The 16,603-nt window shown below is 30.0% G+C and overlaps 3 protein-coding genes across 3 annotated transcripts; 1 reads left to right on the top strand and 2 right to left on the bottom strand.

Moving 5' to 3' along the window:
• Positions 1-5,401: 5,401 nt before the first annotated feature.
• Positions 5,402-6,449, bottom strand: HELRODRAFT_150887 (hypothetical protein; the record flags this gene model as incomplete). The annotated part of the gene is made up of 5 exons (XM_009027338.1): positions 5,402-5,464; positions 5,641-5,776; positions 5,856-6,001; positions 6,160-6,279; positions 6,351-6,449. Coding segments are annotated over 5 exons (564 nt in total), but the record flags the coding sequence as incomplete, so codon positions are not given.
• A 2,510-nt stretch (positions 6,450-8,959) lies between these two features.
• HELRODRAFT_67863 (hypothetical protein) lies at positions 8,960-9,283 on the bottom strand (the record flags this gene model as incomplete). The annotated part of the gene is made up of 2 exons (XM_009026900.1): positions 8,960-9,087; positions 9,160-9,283. Coding segments are annotated over 2 exons (252 nt in total), but the record flags the coding sequence as incomplete, so codon positions are not given.
• Positions 9,284-15,933: 6,650 nt separating this feature from the next.
• HELRODRAFT_163479 (hypothetical protein) lies at positions 15,934-16,530 on the top strand (the record flags this gene model as incomplete). The annotated part of the gene is made up of 1 exon (XM_009027337.1): positions 15,934-16,530. One exon carries the CDS (start codon positions 15,934-15,936, stop codon positions 16,528-16,530), a length of 597 nt encoding a protein of 198 aa, XP_009025585.1.
• Positions 16,531-16,603: the final 73 nt, after the last annotated feature.

Raw genomic sequence — 16,603 nt, 5'->3', positions numbered from 1 at the left:
TACTTATACTTAAGTACATATGAAAATCTGTACTTAAATACTTATACTTAAGTACATTTTTCAGTACTTGTACTTATAAGTAATAAATTTTTCCTGTAAGTACCAGAAAAATTTTAAGCAAAAATAAGATAATGTCAACATTTAAAAATTGAAAACTGTGATGAAAACACACACACACATTTTCACATTGACATTCTTGTTTATCTCTCTTATCAACATTTGTTCTTGTTTAGTCATGGATAGCGGGATGTTAAGATAACCATTGGCTAATTGAGTCATTAAAAGGTGGTTAACTCACATCACTCTGACATCTATATATCTATATCATAGACTCTACATGATCTATATACACATGCACGCTATATATAGTAGTTATTATATATATATATATATATATATATATATATAGATATATATATATATATATATAACAATCCTTATAAATATATGTGTTAAAGTGTGGAACGTATATTTAGCCAGGCTGGAAGAAATCGTTTAAGTGATGAATCATTTGAAACTTTACTTTTACTCAAAAAGAACAAACTCTTTTATTGATGTAAATAAATTACTGTAAATAATGAGTTGATTTCTGAGTTTAATAAATTTATAAATATTTCAAATTAACCATGGTATGTACTTAGGTACTTATGTACTTAGTACTTATACTTAGTACTTATAAGTATCAAGTATACAATCTGTTTCGGTACTTAGTACTTATACTTAAGTACTTTTATTACTGAGTACTTAGTACTTATACTTAAGTACATTTTTTGAGTACTTACGTCATCACTGATCTGAATATAATTTGTATTTTGTCTTCAATGAACCAAGCCAATTTTCACGATGAACATTTGATAAACTTCTTCTATACAATCTCTCAAGTTTTCTGCAATATCGTTTGACAATCATCAAACGCAATCATCATCAAACCATGATACATTTCTATCAATTCTTTTGCAAATCACTCTTAGCATATATATATATATATATATATAGCATATATATATATATATATGCATCTACGCTCATATATATATATATATATATATTTTTATATATATATACACACACAGTAAAGTTGAATGTTAATACAGAATATCATAAAGTATTTTTTTAATGAAATCAAATGTATATATACACATATATACATATAAGAACATAAATATACGAATATATCCATCTATAAGTTACATGTTCTATAGTTAAAATAGTTGAGATTAAAAACAGATGATAAACAAGTGTTTTGTACTCTAATTTAAAGACTATTCTATAATAAGCCTTTCTTGGAAAATATTCATCCTGTTGAATATGCAAAATATTCAAGCACACCCAAACGCTCAAACGTTTGAATCTAATTAAATTTTGTATTATTTTTTTCTAACATTAGGCAAATATTCACAATTTAATTTTAAATTAAATAAACAACAATTTGAAAAAGTTTGAAAAAAATAGGAAGAAAACTGAAGGTTAAAAAACAGCTGTAAAGTTAAGGCAAGGCCAGAGAATCAAGGATGGATCTAACCAATGTTTGTTTCGCTGCGTGTGCATCGTGTTGTTACACGTAATTACGTGTCCTGACTTCAAATTACATCGGGCGATGTGTGTCTCGGTGATATAAATATTTTATGTTCCAATTTTTGTATTTAAATTGATGGTGTTTTAATTAATCAGTTTTTAAAAAGTTTTCAAGTCTAGAATGTATTCAGGTGAATTTTTTGAAAATATCTATGTAGTTAACTTAAGACGCTTGTTTTAGTTAGAATATATATTATAATACATTATTTATCGTTGAACTTCTAAAGTTATTATTTTAAGGAGACATTGTTTAAATTTATTAGCTCAGTAACAAAGTTTAGCGAGTTAACTATTTTATTTTTAAACATTCACATAAATGTTTTTAATTTGACGTTTCTAATAAAATAAGAACAACAACAATTTCTTTTCAATAACCGTATTTTAAATAACTGGTATTTCAGACCATTATTAAATGAACATTTAAAAAGGTCATTTTTTAATGAAATTAAAAAGTCTTGAAATAAAACAAATTTAAGTTATAGTTAAGGTTAGCAAATTGTTAACTTGGGTGAATCTTGCATTTATATACACACACTTGTAATCTCTGAAACACCAATAACGTATGTAAATGAATATAGAAACAAAAGGTTGTATTAAGTTTAAGCTTTATTTTTAAACTTAAGAGCACAGCAATATTTTTCTTTAAAGGACAGGATTAATCAACAAATTAATTATTTATATAGTACAATTCTTTTTTTAATATTTTTCAGAAGCGTCAACAACAAACACACAGTGCAGGTAAATACACATGGAAATATGCATCAAACACATTGCATGTTGTAGGCGGGGATTTCTTCGCAATCGAATCCCGTTGTCACTGCTGTCATCGATGCTATCATGTGAATTGTTTTTAAAAAAAGAAATGAAATTCAGTTTGGCACCGACAAGCATTTGTATAACATGATGTCTGCTGATGACATTGCTGAAATTGCAGAAGATGACAAAGAAGCTTTAGATATCCTTCACGACATTGCCCACACAGCAGCACCAGGCATGTGGCCTTAAGATAAATGCTGGCTAAACAAAAGTACCAACAACAGATGGATTACCATCCATGATCATCTAGCTGGAGGTCTAATTGAGCGAGTGGAATTTTTTAAATACCTTGGATTTCTCTTCCAGGAAATGAAAGTGGCACCCTCCGTCGATGTACAAGCAAGAATTGGACAGGCCACTTCAACTTTTGCATTGCTTAGATGGTGTCTCTGGAAAAAAACAAAATATCAACTACAACCAAGATACGTCTTTTCCGAACACTGATCATACCAATCCTACTTTTCAGTTAAGAAGTGTAGACCTTACTAAATTCAAATTTAAACAAACTTAATATTTTTCTAATGAAATGTCTCCGAAGGATTCTCAAAATTTCTCTTAGAGACCATCTCACAAACGTTAATATTAGAGCGAGATGCCAGAATAAACAGACTATTGAAGAGATGATACAAAGACGACAATTGCGATGGTATGATCGTGTGTCAAATGAGCCAGTTTGGTTTTCCACACCATCTGCTGTGGAGATCTCGACCTAACATCCGGAAAATTCATAGTTCTTCATCAAAGAAAACATGGATCAAACATATTGAAGAGAACCTGCAAAACCAACTGTTTAGCCCTAAACATGCCAAAGCAATGAATAAAATTGATTGGAAAAGTTTATTAAAAATGTTTAAAATTCATTGACACCAACAGCAGTGTATTGTCGGCGAAACCGCTCTCAGCAAATCACCAGCTAAGGAGAAGGAAACAAGAAAACACGTGAAACAACGTATCATAAGCATTGCATGTGGTAAGCGGGGATTTCTTTGCATTAGCAATCAATTAAAATAAAACATAAAATTTATCAATCAATAAGATTTCAACTATTTTCAGCATCAAATTTTTGATGAGACCTGTAACATCATTTTGTATTCAAACAAACTTAGAGAAAATCATCACCAGAAATAACATTTATTTAGAAATCAAATTTTAACTGTTATTACTATTATTAAAATTATTTTTGCTTTAAAATAAAACTATGAAATTCATCTATATAACTATAAATCCACTCATATATCAATAATAAGTTTCAAGAAAGAAGCAAAAACATACGTTACTAAGTGGTTAATGTAATAAAATAAATGAATGAAGCTGTAAATTTAAAAAACATTTAATAATTTACAAGTATGTTGGATAAATATTAATTTTCTGATACCTAACTTTTAATTTATTATGGTTTATTAACGTTGGAATAGATGTGATCAACATCACCGTTCTCCACAATTTTGTTGGTCTTCTTGTCGATCCAGACCGAGTCTATGTAAGTAGTGAGGAATTTGAAGAGATTTTTGTAACAGGACTGCGTGTGATTTCAGTTTTAATACTATTTATTAAAATGATTTCAAAATTTTTATTTAAAATTTTTTGAATAAAAGTTTGTTTTTCCTTTAAAATATAATGATTTTAAATTTTCATTTTTATTCAATAATTTTTAAACTGCATAGTCAAAAAATGTGTTAAAAAAATTGAAATTAAACAAATCTTGTAATGTAAAAATACTAATTAAAATTTTAAATTCAAATTTAAAGGATAGTAATATATGTTAACGAACAAAGTTTGGGATCATTCTTTTCTGGATGTTCTTCAAATCCCAAACACTTTCCAGGACGTTGACTTCATTATGTTCGTTCATCATATGCACCAAGTTGTAACATGCAACTATGTGACCGCACTTCGCGAAATTGCATCTGATGAAGTTTTTTGAAATAAAATTCGTTCGCTTTTATCTTTCAATGTTTTTATCTTTTAAAAAATTTTAAATTTTTTACCTTTTAATCAGTTTTAAATTTTAAAAATTAAAATTGTTCTGAGTGGACAAGTATTTGATTTACCTGTCTAAGAATAGAGTATATTGATCTTTATTAACTTCTGCACGTGCTTTCAAATATTTGAACAAAAAATCGAATGCATCGGGTTTGAGTTCTTCGCTTGGAAGATACAACAATGTTTTTTCTGGTGACGACTGGACAAATTTTGATCATTTTCATTGGATTAGAAATGCAAACCATAATTAAAAATCAAAACTTTCTAACTTTAGTTTGTTGAACGTTTTCATAAATACTTGTTTCATCTACATATCCGAATTGCAAAATTTTTCCAAACTTCACGTCTGATGAATGTTTCAGGTTAACTAAACTCTTATCAGTTTGTATGTTGCAATTTTCTTTCAGCAATTCAACAAATGGCTGAGAGAATTAAAAAATTTATAATTTTTAAATATTTTCCAAAAAATTATTCCTAAAAAGAATTCAAATAACAAACATTTTCTTTGTTATCCAGTAAAAAGATAGTTCCATCTATTTCTTCCATAATTTTAAGTACATCTTCAACGCAGGCAGCTGATGATAACGTCGCACAGATAAATTTAACACTCGATTGGAATAACTAAAAAGTTTCAAAATTTAAAAAATTTATTTATGTCAGTTTTTGAAAAAGTTAAAAAGTTACTTCGATGTAGACGCCGTTGAATAATTTTTCATCCAAATTAGTTTTATATTTTGAAACATCTGTAAGAAAACATTTTTAACTTCGTTGTTTTTTAAAATGGATGCTGCCTATAGAGTAATAAATCTCTTTATTTCAGTCGGAATAAATTTTAACCTTTGGTTTCCGAAGAACATGATTCATCAATCATCTGTTCATAATTTTATATTTTTAACAATTTATAAAATTTATAATCGTAACTAACTATTATTTTTACCTCAAACTGTTTTTTTAACTTCTCATCTCCTCTGTCAGTCTGTAAGAGTTCCCTCAAAACTTTTGATGTCTCAGTCAGGTTGGCTGTGGATATTGATGTTGTGCCAACCAGATGATGGAGGAGAATGCTCGAGAAACAGAGCTTGTATTGCTCCTACAAAAGTATTCATAACACTATAATTAACATATATATGTGTAAATGAAGAAACATTTATTGAAGATACAAATTTGCAACTAATTGGATCTTTCACTTTTTAAAACTATTTTCAGAAATTAAAACTGAAATTATTGATCCTCGAAAGTTTTGATATTAAAATATTCATGACAGACCAGCGTTTGAATCATTTGCGGCCTATCTTCTCGCAAACGGCTCATACACCCCAAAATATCGACGCTTCCTTCGTTTTCCAGTTGTTTCATCAAATAATTCATCGCAATGAAGGTTCCCGTTCTTCCAACTCCAGCGCTTCAAACAACATGAAAGTTTTTACTTAATTTAAAAAAAATTTTATTATCCACATCAAGTTTTATTTTTAAAATTTAACCTGCAGTGAACAACCAAAAATTCATTATCTTTTCTGTGAGCAGAAACCTTTTGCCACAACGATAAAATACTTGAGAGGTTTCGAGGGACTCCTTTGTCTGGCCACGTGACGTATTGCATTTGGACTACCGTCATAGTTTTGTCAAGCTAAAAATTATCGTTTTTTAATGATTTTTCTCTCATAAACTTGATTAATTATTTTTAGAAACAACAAAAACCTGCATGAAATTTAATTAGTTATTAACTTCAAAAAGCCTTAGAGAAAGAAACCGTTAAACATCATATTATAACGACGACTGGCTTACTGATTCCACTTCTAGATGTCGTAAAGTGTAGTGCGTGTATTTCTTCTCGGATTTCAAAGAAATTTTGACAGTACCAAACTTAACATCTTCACCATCTGGCCAGTAAGCATTGCACTTGTTCTGATAAATGCAATAGTTACATCTAATAATAATCATTTTTTTAAAATATGAAACGTTTTTTTCTGTCTAACCTTTCCATCTTCGAAGCACTGAGCTAACATGACAATTACTTTTACATTGTATTTGCATATCATATTCCAGAAATCAATGGTAGTCGAAGGTATTGGTCCTAAATTATCAAACAGCAGCAACATGTATGTAAGATCATGGACACAAATATATAACTTCTGTTAGATCTATATCTATTATTTTCCATATATTGTGCAATTTATACACTACTTTTTTGACAATAGCCCTAGTTACATCACTCTTCTTTGCAACTAATACTTCAAGTTCAAACCACACATGCATATAGAAAAACATATTAGCTAGTACCTACGCACTTTACCTAGCGCTATTTTAAAACTAGATTTTCAAATATTTTTAGTTAAATACAAATAATTAGGAAAATAATAAAAATTCAAAAACACCAAATGAATAAATTATAGATGGAAATTGAGTTTAGAATTAAGCCACGTGGTTAAAATAAATAGCGCAAACATTTAACCTTGTGTCGCAATAATGGTTGCCTGATCAGTCCCGTAATTCTGGTTGAAAAAACGATGGTATGATAAAGTTAGACTTGGTTAGAACTAAGTTAAAATAATTAATTGATTGCCAAATAAATTTGCAGAACAAATATCATTAAAAATTAAACTTGTTTTGAAAACTAATATTAAAGATAATTTATTTCTACACAAATGAAATAAAAACATGAAAAAAATCTTTGAAACTGGCAGGAAAAGGATTTCAATATAGCAAAGCTTTTAAGATTTTAGTTCAAGATATTTAAATTGGTTGATGCTGACCACCGCAAATATTAAACGGCAATACGTTAAGTTTATATATAATTTCATTATTATTACATCATTACGTATAATTTAATTACCAAATTTTCCTTATAATTGCATCACTAACGTGTATAAAACTTGCGTTGATGTATTTACCTTCATCTAAAGGAACGATGTTTTGATCGTCTGCGTTTTAACATTAATTTTTAGATGGTTAGTTTCTATATTTATAATTACTCACATTTTTTCAATAATTATTATTATTCATTATTTTAAGTGAGTTATCAATTTTTTATAATTTTCATGAATGTTCTTTTATGTTTTGAAACAATAATACTAACACGGCAGAATATTTTTGAAGCGATTTTTATTTTTGTTACCATCCGAAGTTGCAACTTTAAAAGTTTCACCAGCAAGCTCTTTAGGCATGTTCTGTCCATTGATAATGTTTTTGAAAGATTTGTATTTAAACATTAAGGATTAACTTTTTTAGAAAAATTCGTATTTTAGTTTGAAGATTAGATTTGCTAAAAAATAAAAAAAAGCCCACCTTGTATTCCTGTTCAATGGCATTCAGATTCTTCTTGAAATATTCTTTCAGATCGTCTATCGCGATTATGTTGGATTTTTTCAGCGTTCCGTTTTGTTTCGTCGATATAGGATCGTTTAATTTTATATCTGTAAATTTTGTTGAATAACTCATGTAAATATTTATTAAGAAGTAGGCTACAACTAATTTAATAAACCTTTATAGCGGGATCTTTTTCTTTTTTTAAACTTTTCAAAATTGTTTCTAAATAAACAGATTTAAATTAATGGCGAAATGACCAGTTAAAAAGAAAATATTTAATTTTCATGGAAAAATATTGTCACCTTTTTTTAACTACCAGAATCACAATTCCAATGCAAAACATGACCAGTAAAATGGCGACAATAATGATGATAAGAGTCAGTTTTGGAAGAGGTAATTTTGAAGTCAAAACTGTATTGAAAAAATAATTAGATATTTTTTAAAATTCAATTTCATTTAAAACTTCATCAAAACAATGATTTCTTGTTTAATTTTCAAAATTTTCAAATATTTAAATGAGTTTTAACTTCAGCTTACTAAAATTAGTAAAATCAAAACTCTGACGAAATCATAATCATATATAATAGTGACAACAGCAAGTACATCTACCTTGACAGGATGTTTGACTGGAAGGCTTCCATTCAAGACCTTCGTTGCACTGGCATGTGTGCGAACCAAATGTGTTTAAGCAGCTTGTTGTGTTGCTGTCACATTGGTTTAAAGTTTCGTTCTCACATTCGTTGACGTCTGAATTCAATCATTAAACATACATCTAAATTACCATCTTTTAAATCTGGTAGATCTAACTCAATCTAAAAAGTAGAATATTCTGTGAAAAGATACATTCGAAACATGATGTTTTCTTTACTAAACCGAAATTTCCTTGCGTGTAACATCAAAAACCGAGATCATAGAGTGAAAGACTAGTGTTATTAGAAGAGTTTTCAATTTAAAGTTGTTTGGTGGTCGGGAAATAAAGTTTTATTAAAATCTTCTCGTTTTTATTAAATTTAAACCGTTCACAAAATTTGGAAAGAAATGTTTAGCTTTTGGGCTCTCTGGAACTTTGCCACAAATATAAGTAGGTAAATTACAGACTATATTTAATACGATGTTAAAGTAGTTATTATAGAAAATTTTGAAAAAATTTGAGCTGCAAATTTTTGGTTAGTGAAAATTTTCAAGTTTACCAGAAAGTACAATAATTTTTTCAAACGCTATTTTAAATATTTTCGATTGATAAGTTATTATTTTTGAAAGCAAGTGCAACTTTTTATCATTATTTACCATCGCAAGAAGTGTTAAATTTTTGAAATCCTGGAAAGCAGGTACATTCGTACGAGCCCACAGTGTTCGTGCAATATGAAGTTGTCCAATCGCAAGTAGCAAACTTACACTCATTCAAGTCTGGTGGGAAAAATATCGAAATAAAAAAGTTTTCAGTTTCAGAAAATACAACAATGTCTGAAAAGGAAAGACCTTGGCAGAGATCGTTTGAATTTTTTTCAAAGCCATCCTCGCAAACACATTCATATGAGCCAAAAGTGTTGGAGCATGAAGTAAAGTTTGATTCGCACGGCGAGGTCAAACACTCGTCAATGTCTGTATGTTCACCGTTTGTTCATTGTTTTGAAACAATCATTATATTAATAACGACCACCAAACCAACTCATTGTTTGAAACAATCATTATATTAATAACGACCACCAAACCAACGCATTGTTTGAAACAAATTTCATGTCAATAATAATATTCACCTTCGCACAACATAGATAACCCATTTCTCATCAAGCCCGGAAGACAATTACAGGTGAAACTTCCGTTAATATTCCTACATTCTGTTGTGTTCAGGTCACAATCATGCAAGTCCTCTTTACATTCATCAATATCTTGAAAATTTTCAAAGAGTGAAAAGTACATTTTAGAACAAAAACATATATTAAAAAATTCATATGAACAGATTACTAAAATGAACAACAAAAAGACGAATCATATACAAACCAAGGCATTGTCCTCTATCATTCTCATCCGGTACATAACCATCGACACACGAGACAACATTAAAATAAATTTCATCTACAAAAATGGTATTGCACTCCTTGCCTGCTCCAAGTTTCTCACAATCTGTGCGAGTGTTGATGTAGGAAGGTGTACATTCATATTTGTAAATACAATTATTTATAAAGATCACTGCGTTTTCGGCATTATTCAACTTGTAGTTGAGTTTCTCAATTTTTCTAACGAGACTTTTATCATCTTGATGAAGTTTATTAAGTTTAAATAAAAAAAGTCTTAATATTTGACATTTTTGACAAAAAATTATTAATAACGTTATTACTACAGATAAGCTCTTTTTGTAATAACGTTATTATTAATGTTTTGTTAAAATGTCAAATATTAAAAGTTTTTTTTATTTAACCTTAGTAAATTTAATTAAGATGATAAAAGTCTCGTTAGAAAAATTGAGAAACTCAGCTACAAGTTGAATAATGCCGAAAACGCAGTTATCTTTATAAATAATTGTATTTATGATAGTCTAAAACCCACAATTTCATATTTGTAAATGAATACAAATAAAATTCAGTTAGCATTCCGTGGAATTTATTTGAAAAATTTATTGGACAAAAGAAGTTACAATTTGAGAAATGCTTGGTAATCGTAAAAACTGCTCTAAAAACTCTAAATTACATTTACTATTGAATTTTTATTTGTATTAAAATGGTAAAAAATGGATGGAAATTTATCATTTAGTCTGGGGTTCGCTAAACGGTTAAATCTGCTCTAAGTACATCATCAAACATATAATATATTCTAAAAACCTGGTTCACTGCAGTGAGGACCTGTCCACCCAGGTTGACACTGACCATCTACATACAGACATGATCCTTCGAGATTACATGGTGTCTCTTCTCTACAATGACATTTCTCTAGACAGTTTTCTCCATAGCTACCATGTGGACAGGCTGCAAGATAATTTACATAACACATTCGTAAAATACTCTACGGAATTTTCAACCTTGATTTTCAGAACTAAGAGTTATCTATATGTTGTATATGAAGTGAAAACTTTGTAGAAAAATCTGTAAAGAGCGTCTTTACAGCTATGTAATCAGTGGCGAATCTAGACAACATTGACGAGGGATGGGCCAAAATTTTAAAATAATTAAATACTAATTTTTTGTATAATAAACAAACCCGAAAACAAAAAAAACGTATTATTTATGTTTTCCGTCCAATCTTTAAAACAATCAAATCGGTCGGCTTTAGACTTTTTGAAGGATTTTGGGCACGTACATCCGTTTGGAAACTAAATGCAATAAATAACACGTAGACAAACAGTTTTGTAGGTGTGGTTGTTCAGTGGGTTAAAACAGCGATTTCAATAACATTCTATTACTGCACAGTAAACAACGTTGTTTAACTCAAAATTAAACAAAAATTATTAATTTAATAAATGAAACTTCGATTTAATTACTTTGAATCTCGAGAAATAATTTTGAGCAGAGCATGTTTTAAAACAACTGTTAGCACTTTTTTTGTTCATATCCATCGTAATGGATATTGCAGATCCTCGTCCACATTGCAGATAGTAACTATTGTTTTCAATCTCCCTCGATGCGAAATCTATTAACGTTGATAAAAATGATCAATCGTTCCCACGTTAACTTTATGGAACTTTTGAAAGCAACAAGTAAAAACGAGCAGCCAACCTTTGTCCTGGCATTGTGATCCCTTCCAGCCCACCTCACACCCACCGTCGCAAGAACCATTCAGCACGTTGCAAGGCATATTTCCTCTGCAGTGACATATTTTATCGCATTCCTCTCCGAAATATCCAATCTCACAAGCTAAATAAACATTGCAACAAAAAACAAAATAATTTTTTATATCTAATATTATAAAACAAAATGGAGAATTGTAGCAACTTGCTAGTGTGACACTGTAACGATCATCTTCTCGTAAATTTTTTTTGTCATTCAACTTCATTCCACACCAACATTTACTTCCCTTAGAACAAAGTTACATTAAACTTGAAATTATTCAGAAGCGCGAAGTGTGTTATAATTGACTACCTGGAACTGAGCGTAGGTGTATCCGGATGAACGGCAGCTCGTCAAACAATTACTGATGTTTAGAATCTTAACGGTCTCTTGTTTTTCAGTTGAATATTGATGCAACAAATGCTTTTCAAGCCGTGCCTCTGAGAAAGCATTTCAATAGTTCATAGTTAAATTGCAAATTTGTTCCGTTGATTTCAATTACCGATGGGAACAGCGTAAACTTCCAGTTCACAAATAGTCAAACAGCCCTCTGTATTATCATGAGGCAGTTGAATGATGAGGTACCTTCCAGCCACATTTGAACTCTCGCATTCAACAGCTGCGTCTTTACCTTTCATCGCTCCATACTGACCACATAATGTGTAGTTACCTCTGACTGGTCGGTTGGTTTTTTCATTGAAGTCATCAGTTACTCCTACCATGAAGTTGTTCAATCTCGCCGCTGTGAAATTCAAAACAAAATTGATTAAAAAATTAGATGAATGTGATTAAAATTCTAACCATAATATTCATCTTGTCTGCCAAAAATAAAGATTCCGACAATTTGATGAGTTGACAGCAAATCAACCACCAGCCAGTTCTCTTTATCTTCCTGTTTGTCACCACCGTGAGCGCAATAATCTTCCTCCTCCCCAAAATTATATCCATCTACTGCCTTATCTGCGTTCTGTGAGTTATAAGTCGAACTTTGGTAGGCAGGTTTCTTGTATGCTACATTCTCTGTTTAAATCGATTTTTGAATTGTAATTTGAAAATTTTTTGTGGCAAAAAATAGATTATATTATACAACTAACTTAATGTCGATTGCATTCCATACAAGCGAACTTCACAAATGTCGATCGGTGATTTGTGCTGCAGGACGACAACATACCGACCCCTCTGCATCACATCGCATCTCACCAGCTCAACACTTTGGTTCGAAGTTTTCAACAATTCATGACACTGTTTTCTGTTTGTTTTCTTTTTTGCATAAGTATGGTTTTCTTCAAACATCAAGACATCTACGGTGAAGTTTGCTTTGGTTTGAACTGCAATTGTTATGTTTTTATATGTAAGTGTGATAAAATTTATAATTCATTCAGAGTTCAAGAGGATAAAAATTAAAAGGTCTCACCTTGTACATTCCTATTAGTATAAACGTTGCCAAAGAGTACTTCCACCTTATGGATGATATAAAAACTTTCAAGATAGATAACCAGCTCACTATATCTGATACATGTTTGAGGATCTCCATCAAATGCATTTTTTGTTTCCAAATCAAACTTAAGATAATTTCTTCCTATTAGTGGGCTTTGTGTTAAAATGTCGTCATCTAAAATTAAATGTAAACAATTATTTTATTTTTAGTAAATTATTGAGTCGTATCAAAATTAAAAATAAATGTTCGTATCATTGTTATCATAATTTTGTTTATCATAAAAATTATTTAAGATAAACAAGTCACTGACCTGTAGCAATGGATTGAAATATCGTCGACAGGCTCCATGAATAGATGAGAAAACTTAAGATGAACATTATTTTCACAAGAATGAGATTAGTAGATTATGTTTTAAAAGCTTTAAATTTTTTACTGTTTTTCAAAAAAAGAGATTTTCTTTACTTTCATCAACATTAAATTGTTGATTTCAACTCATATATCATAAAAATATATTTTCAACAATAAATTTTGTCAAGAAAACATTCTTACAACTTTTTAATTTAATAATTTTCAAAATTAGTTTGATAAGTTTCAGTCCTAGCAAATGTAAAACCGAGTGCTCATTTGAAAATAAAGTAAAAAAGATTGGTTTATAAAACTTCATTAAAACTTAATATAGTGAGATGAGAGTGGATTTCAACTGAACATTATTGAAACATTTTATTTTGGTTTTCTCATGTCTGTTAGGTAGACATAATTACCGATGCTAATCAAAGCGAATGTTTTTACACAAACTACTCCTTACTAAATGTTTGAAACATCCTTTATGATGTTAATCATTACCAATAGCGTGTTTATTGAACTTAATTACATATATGTAGATGAACAAAAGGATATAGCGACAGTACAAAAAATACAATTATATATAAGCCTAGGACCTAAATTGCTCATGTACAAGGCATACATATATAAGTAAAAGTATATTTCTAAATATTTATAGATTTTGTTATCTTTTTTCACTGTAACTTTTGATGTCAAATTCTTTAATCTATCAGTCCCTATATTTTATATAGGGTGGATTTTTCGCCCCAACATTAAGCCCCTTAGAAAGGTATTCCCCGAATGACGTCACTGCATAGGACATATTGAACACACAAGTTTATTGTCTGTTCTTATGGTAATTAGATTGGTAGTTTACGTTTTTGATAAAATTCCGAGTGTATGTTTTTAATTGATAATTTCAAATAAATAATAACCAAATTAGCTTCGGAGTCTGAATCAAAATAATGGTAGAATAGAATAATAAACACTAAAAAAATTATTTATATAGTGTAAAAACCCAAAAATAAACCAATTAAAAAATAACTAAAACATGCTTGAACATTTATGTCGCAGCTGTTGTTTTCTCCAAATTTAATAAGTGCGTTAACGAATTGTTCCTTAAAATTACCAAATGTTTGTTAAATTATACTGTAAAAGCACAAAAGGTGATGTATTGTATTGTGATGTAATTTATTGTATTGTATTGCAGTGTGTTAGAGTGTATAGTATTTCATTGTGTTGTCTTGTAATCGGTTAATTTGGTCAGCCGGAGATTTTTGCCCAGATGGGAATTTTTTGGGGGCCGGAATCTGAGTCGAAGTCGGATATTTTTCAATCCAACTCCAACATCTTAATAACACTTTTTATGGACAATTTTTTCTGATAAATATTTGTCAAACGAATGCTTTTTTCGTCAATTTTATTCAATTTTAATTCAGACTAAATAATAACAAAAATAATACGCATCAAATTATAATTGGTAATTAAATATCCTCGCTAATGATGATATTTTTCATTACACCATTAAACGAACCACATAACGATGGCATCAAAATATGGAAACTTTGTCGTGAGAATTATTAAATAAATAAGCAAAAAGTTGAACGAAATGAGATGTATCACTATGGACAAAAGACCATTCGACAATATCATATGATCATATGATGTCACCATATGATTTATTTTTCAATCAAAGCAGCAACAGCTGCCTTCGTAATGTTTCATGCTTCAAAGATAATTCTATAATCCAAAATTGATGCTATTCGATTGAGTTTAGTGATTTTGTTGATAACTTTTGAAGTTTTTATTTTTATGTAACAATAAGTTAATCAAAAAAAAGAAATTAATTGAAATCAATAAATTGACAGTTATCTTGTAATACCTTCGTCCATCAACAAGCCTCAGGTTCGATTTTATATGACAATAACTTTCAAATTTATTGATCAAACAACAAGCTTACGAAAATTTATGAAATTAAAGCTGAAACAGTAATTGACTAGTCTAATAACACCCGGAAAATTAATATCAAAGTTTAATTTTTAAGATCACTCAAAAATTTCAAATTATTTCTAACCTGTAAAAGTCACTAAAAGTTATAGGATAAATAAAAGATTTTTATTTATTTACTCTAGGAGTCTGGAAATAACAGGATGAACCAACATCACTCGACATTGAAATCTGAAGATGACGGCGACGAGGAAGTTGTTGATGTGAAGATGACAGTCAATTTTGGCGAGTGTCAACTAACGATGGCATTACCTTCCTAATTGGATAGCGAGTGACACGATGTTTCATTTAAGCCGTGAAATTCTGACAACTTTATTCTTCATCAATCAACTTTGTTCGTCACTATGTGTCCCTGGCAATACGTTGACTCCACCCCTTTCTTTCATCTAACCAATTAGGGAGTTAATGCCATTATTAATTGACACTCGCCAATTAAAAATTTGAACTAATTAAAAACATCAAAGAAAATTAAAGTGAATCCATTGTTCTTTATTGATCTCTTTATAGAAGAAAGTGAATCTATTGTTTTGATTGATCTCTTTACTTGTTATAAATTTTCTAACAAAATTCGTTCACGGCCTAGATCAAACTTTCTATAAATATCGCTTCAGTTCTTCATTCAGCAGATCGTATTCCACATCGACAACATTAGAAGGAGAACTTACATTTCAGATCAACAATTCTTCATTAAATCAATCTTTAGCGTTTATAACTTGGACCTTAGACATGGCATCATCTTCATCACAACCATCTTCCAAGCTGAACGACTGTCGAATTTGTTTGAAACAAATACTTGCAGAGAAAAAAGGGGTAATAACCACTTGCATGCATGAGTTTTGTTTCAATTGCATCGTGAAGCACGCGAAGAGAGTCAAACCCCACTGTCCAATATGCTGGAGGAGGTTTAAATCCGTTTGGCGCAGAGTGGATGGCAGGAGGAAGTTATTTGAGGTGAAGCAAAAAAAATTTTGCAAACATGACCGTGGGAGGTACAGGGATATGGATCTATATTATCATCTGCAAGGAGTGGAAACTAAGAAGAAGGAGGACAAAAAATGTATTACAATTGATGGTTCAGATGACGAAGCTGATGAATTGTGGAAATGCAGGGACAAGAGACCATTCGACAATCCTGTTACCTCCGATTCAGTAATCTTGCAAACTTTTATTGATGAACCTCTTTACGATTCTATCTTTCAAGTCAATGATGATGAAGACGATGATACAAAAACAACTTCCAATGGTAAACGAAAACGTGGGAATGGAGGTGACGAGAAGTTGAGCAAGAATTTGAAACTGGAGTCATTAGACTGGTCATGGTGATGGAATGCAACTTTTAAATATCTTGTATATATTGTAAATTATTTTCTTTACTTTTAGTGAACATTTAATTTGC

This window comes from Helobdella robusta, assembly GCF_000326865.2.
Source record: "Helobdella robusta unplaced genomic scaffold HELROscaffold_5, whole genome shotgun sequence".
Taxonomy (NCBI): domain Eukaryota; kingdom Metazoa; phylum Annelida; class Clitellata; order Rhynchobdellida; family Glossiphoniidae; genus Helobdella; species Helobdella robusta.
The sequence above is the reverse complement of the archived record's forward strand: the minus strand, read 5'-3'. Positions and strand labels throughout refer to the sequence as shown.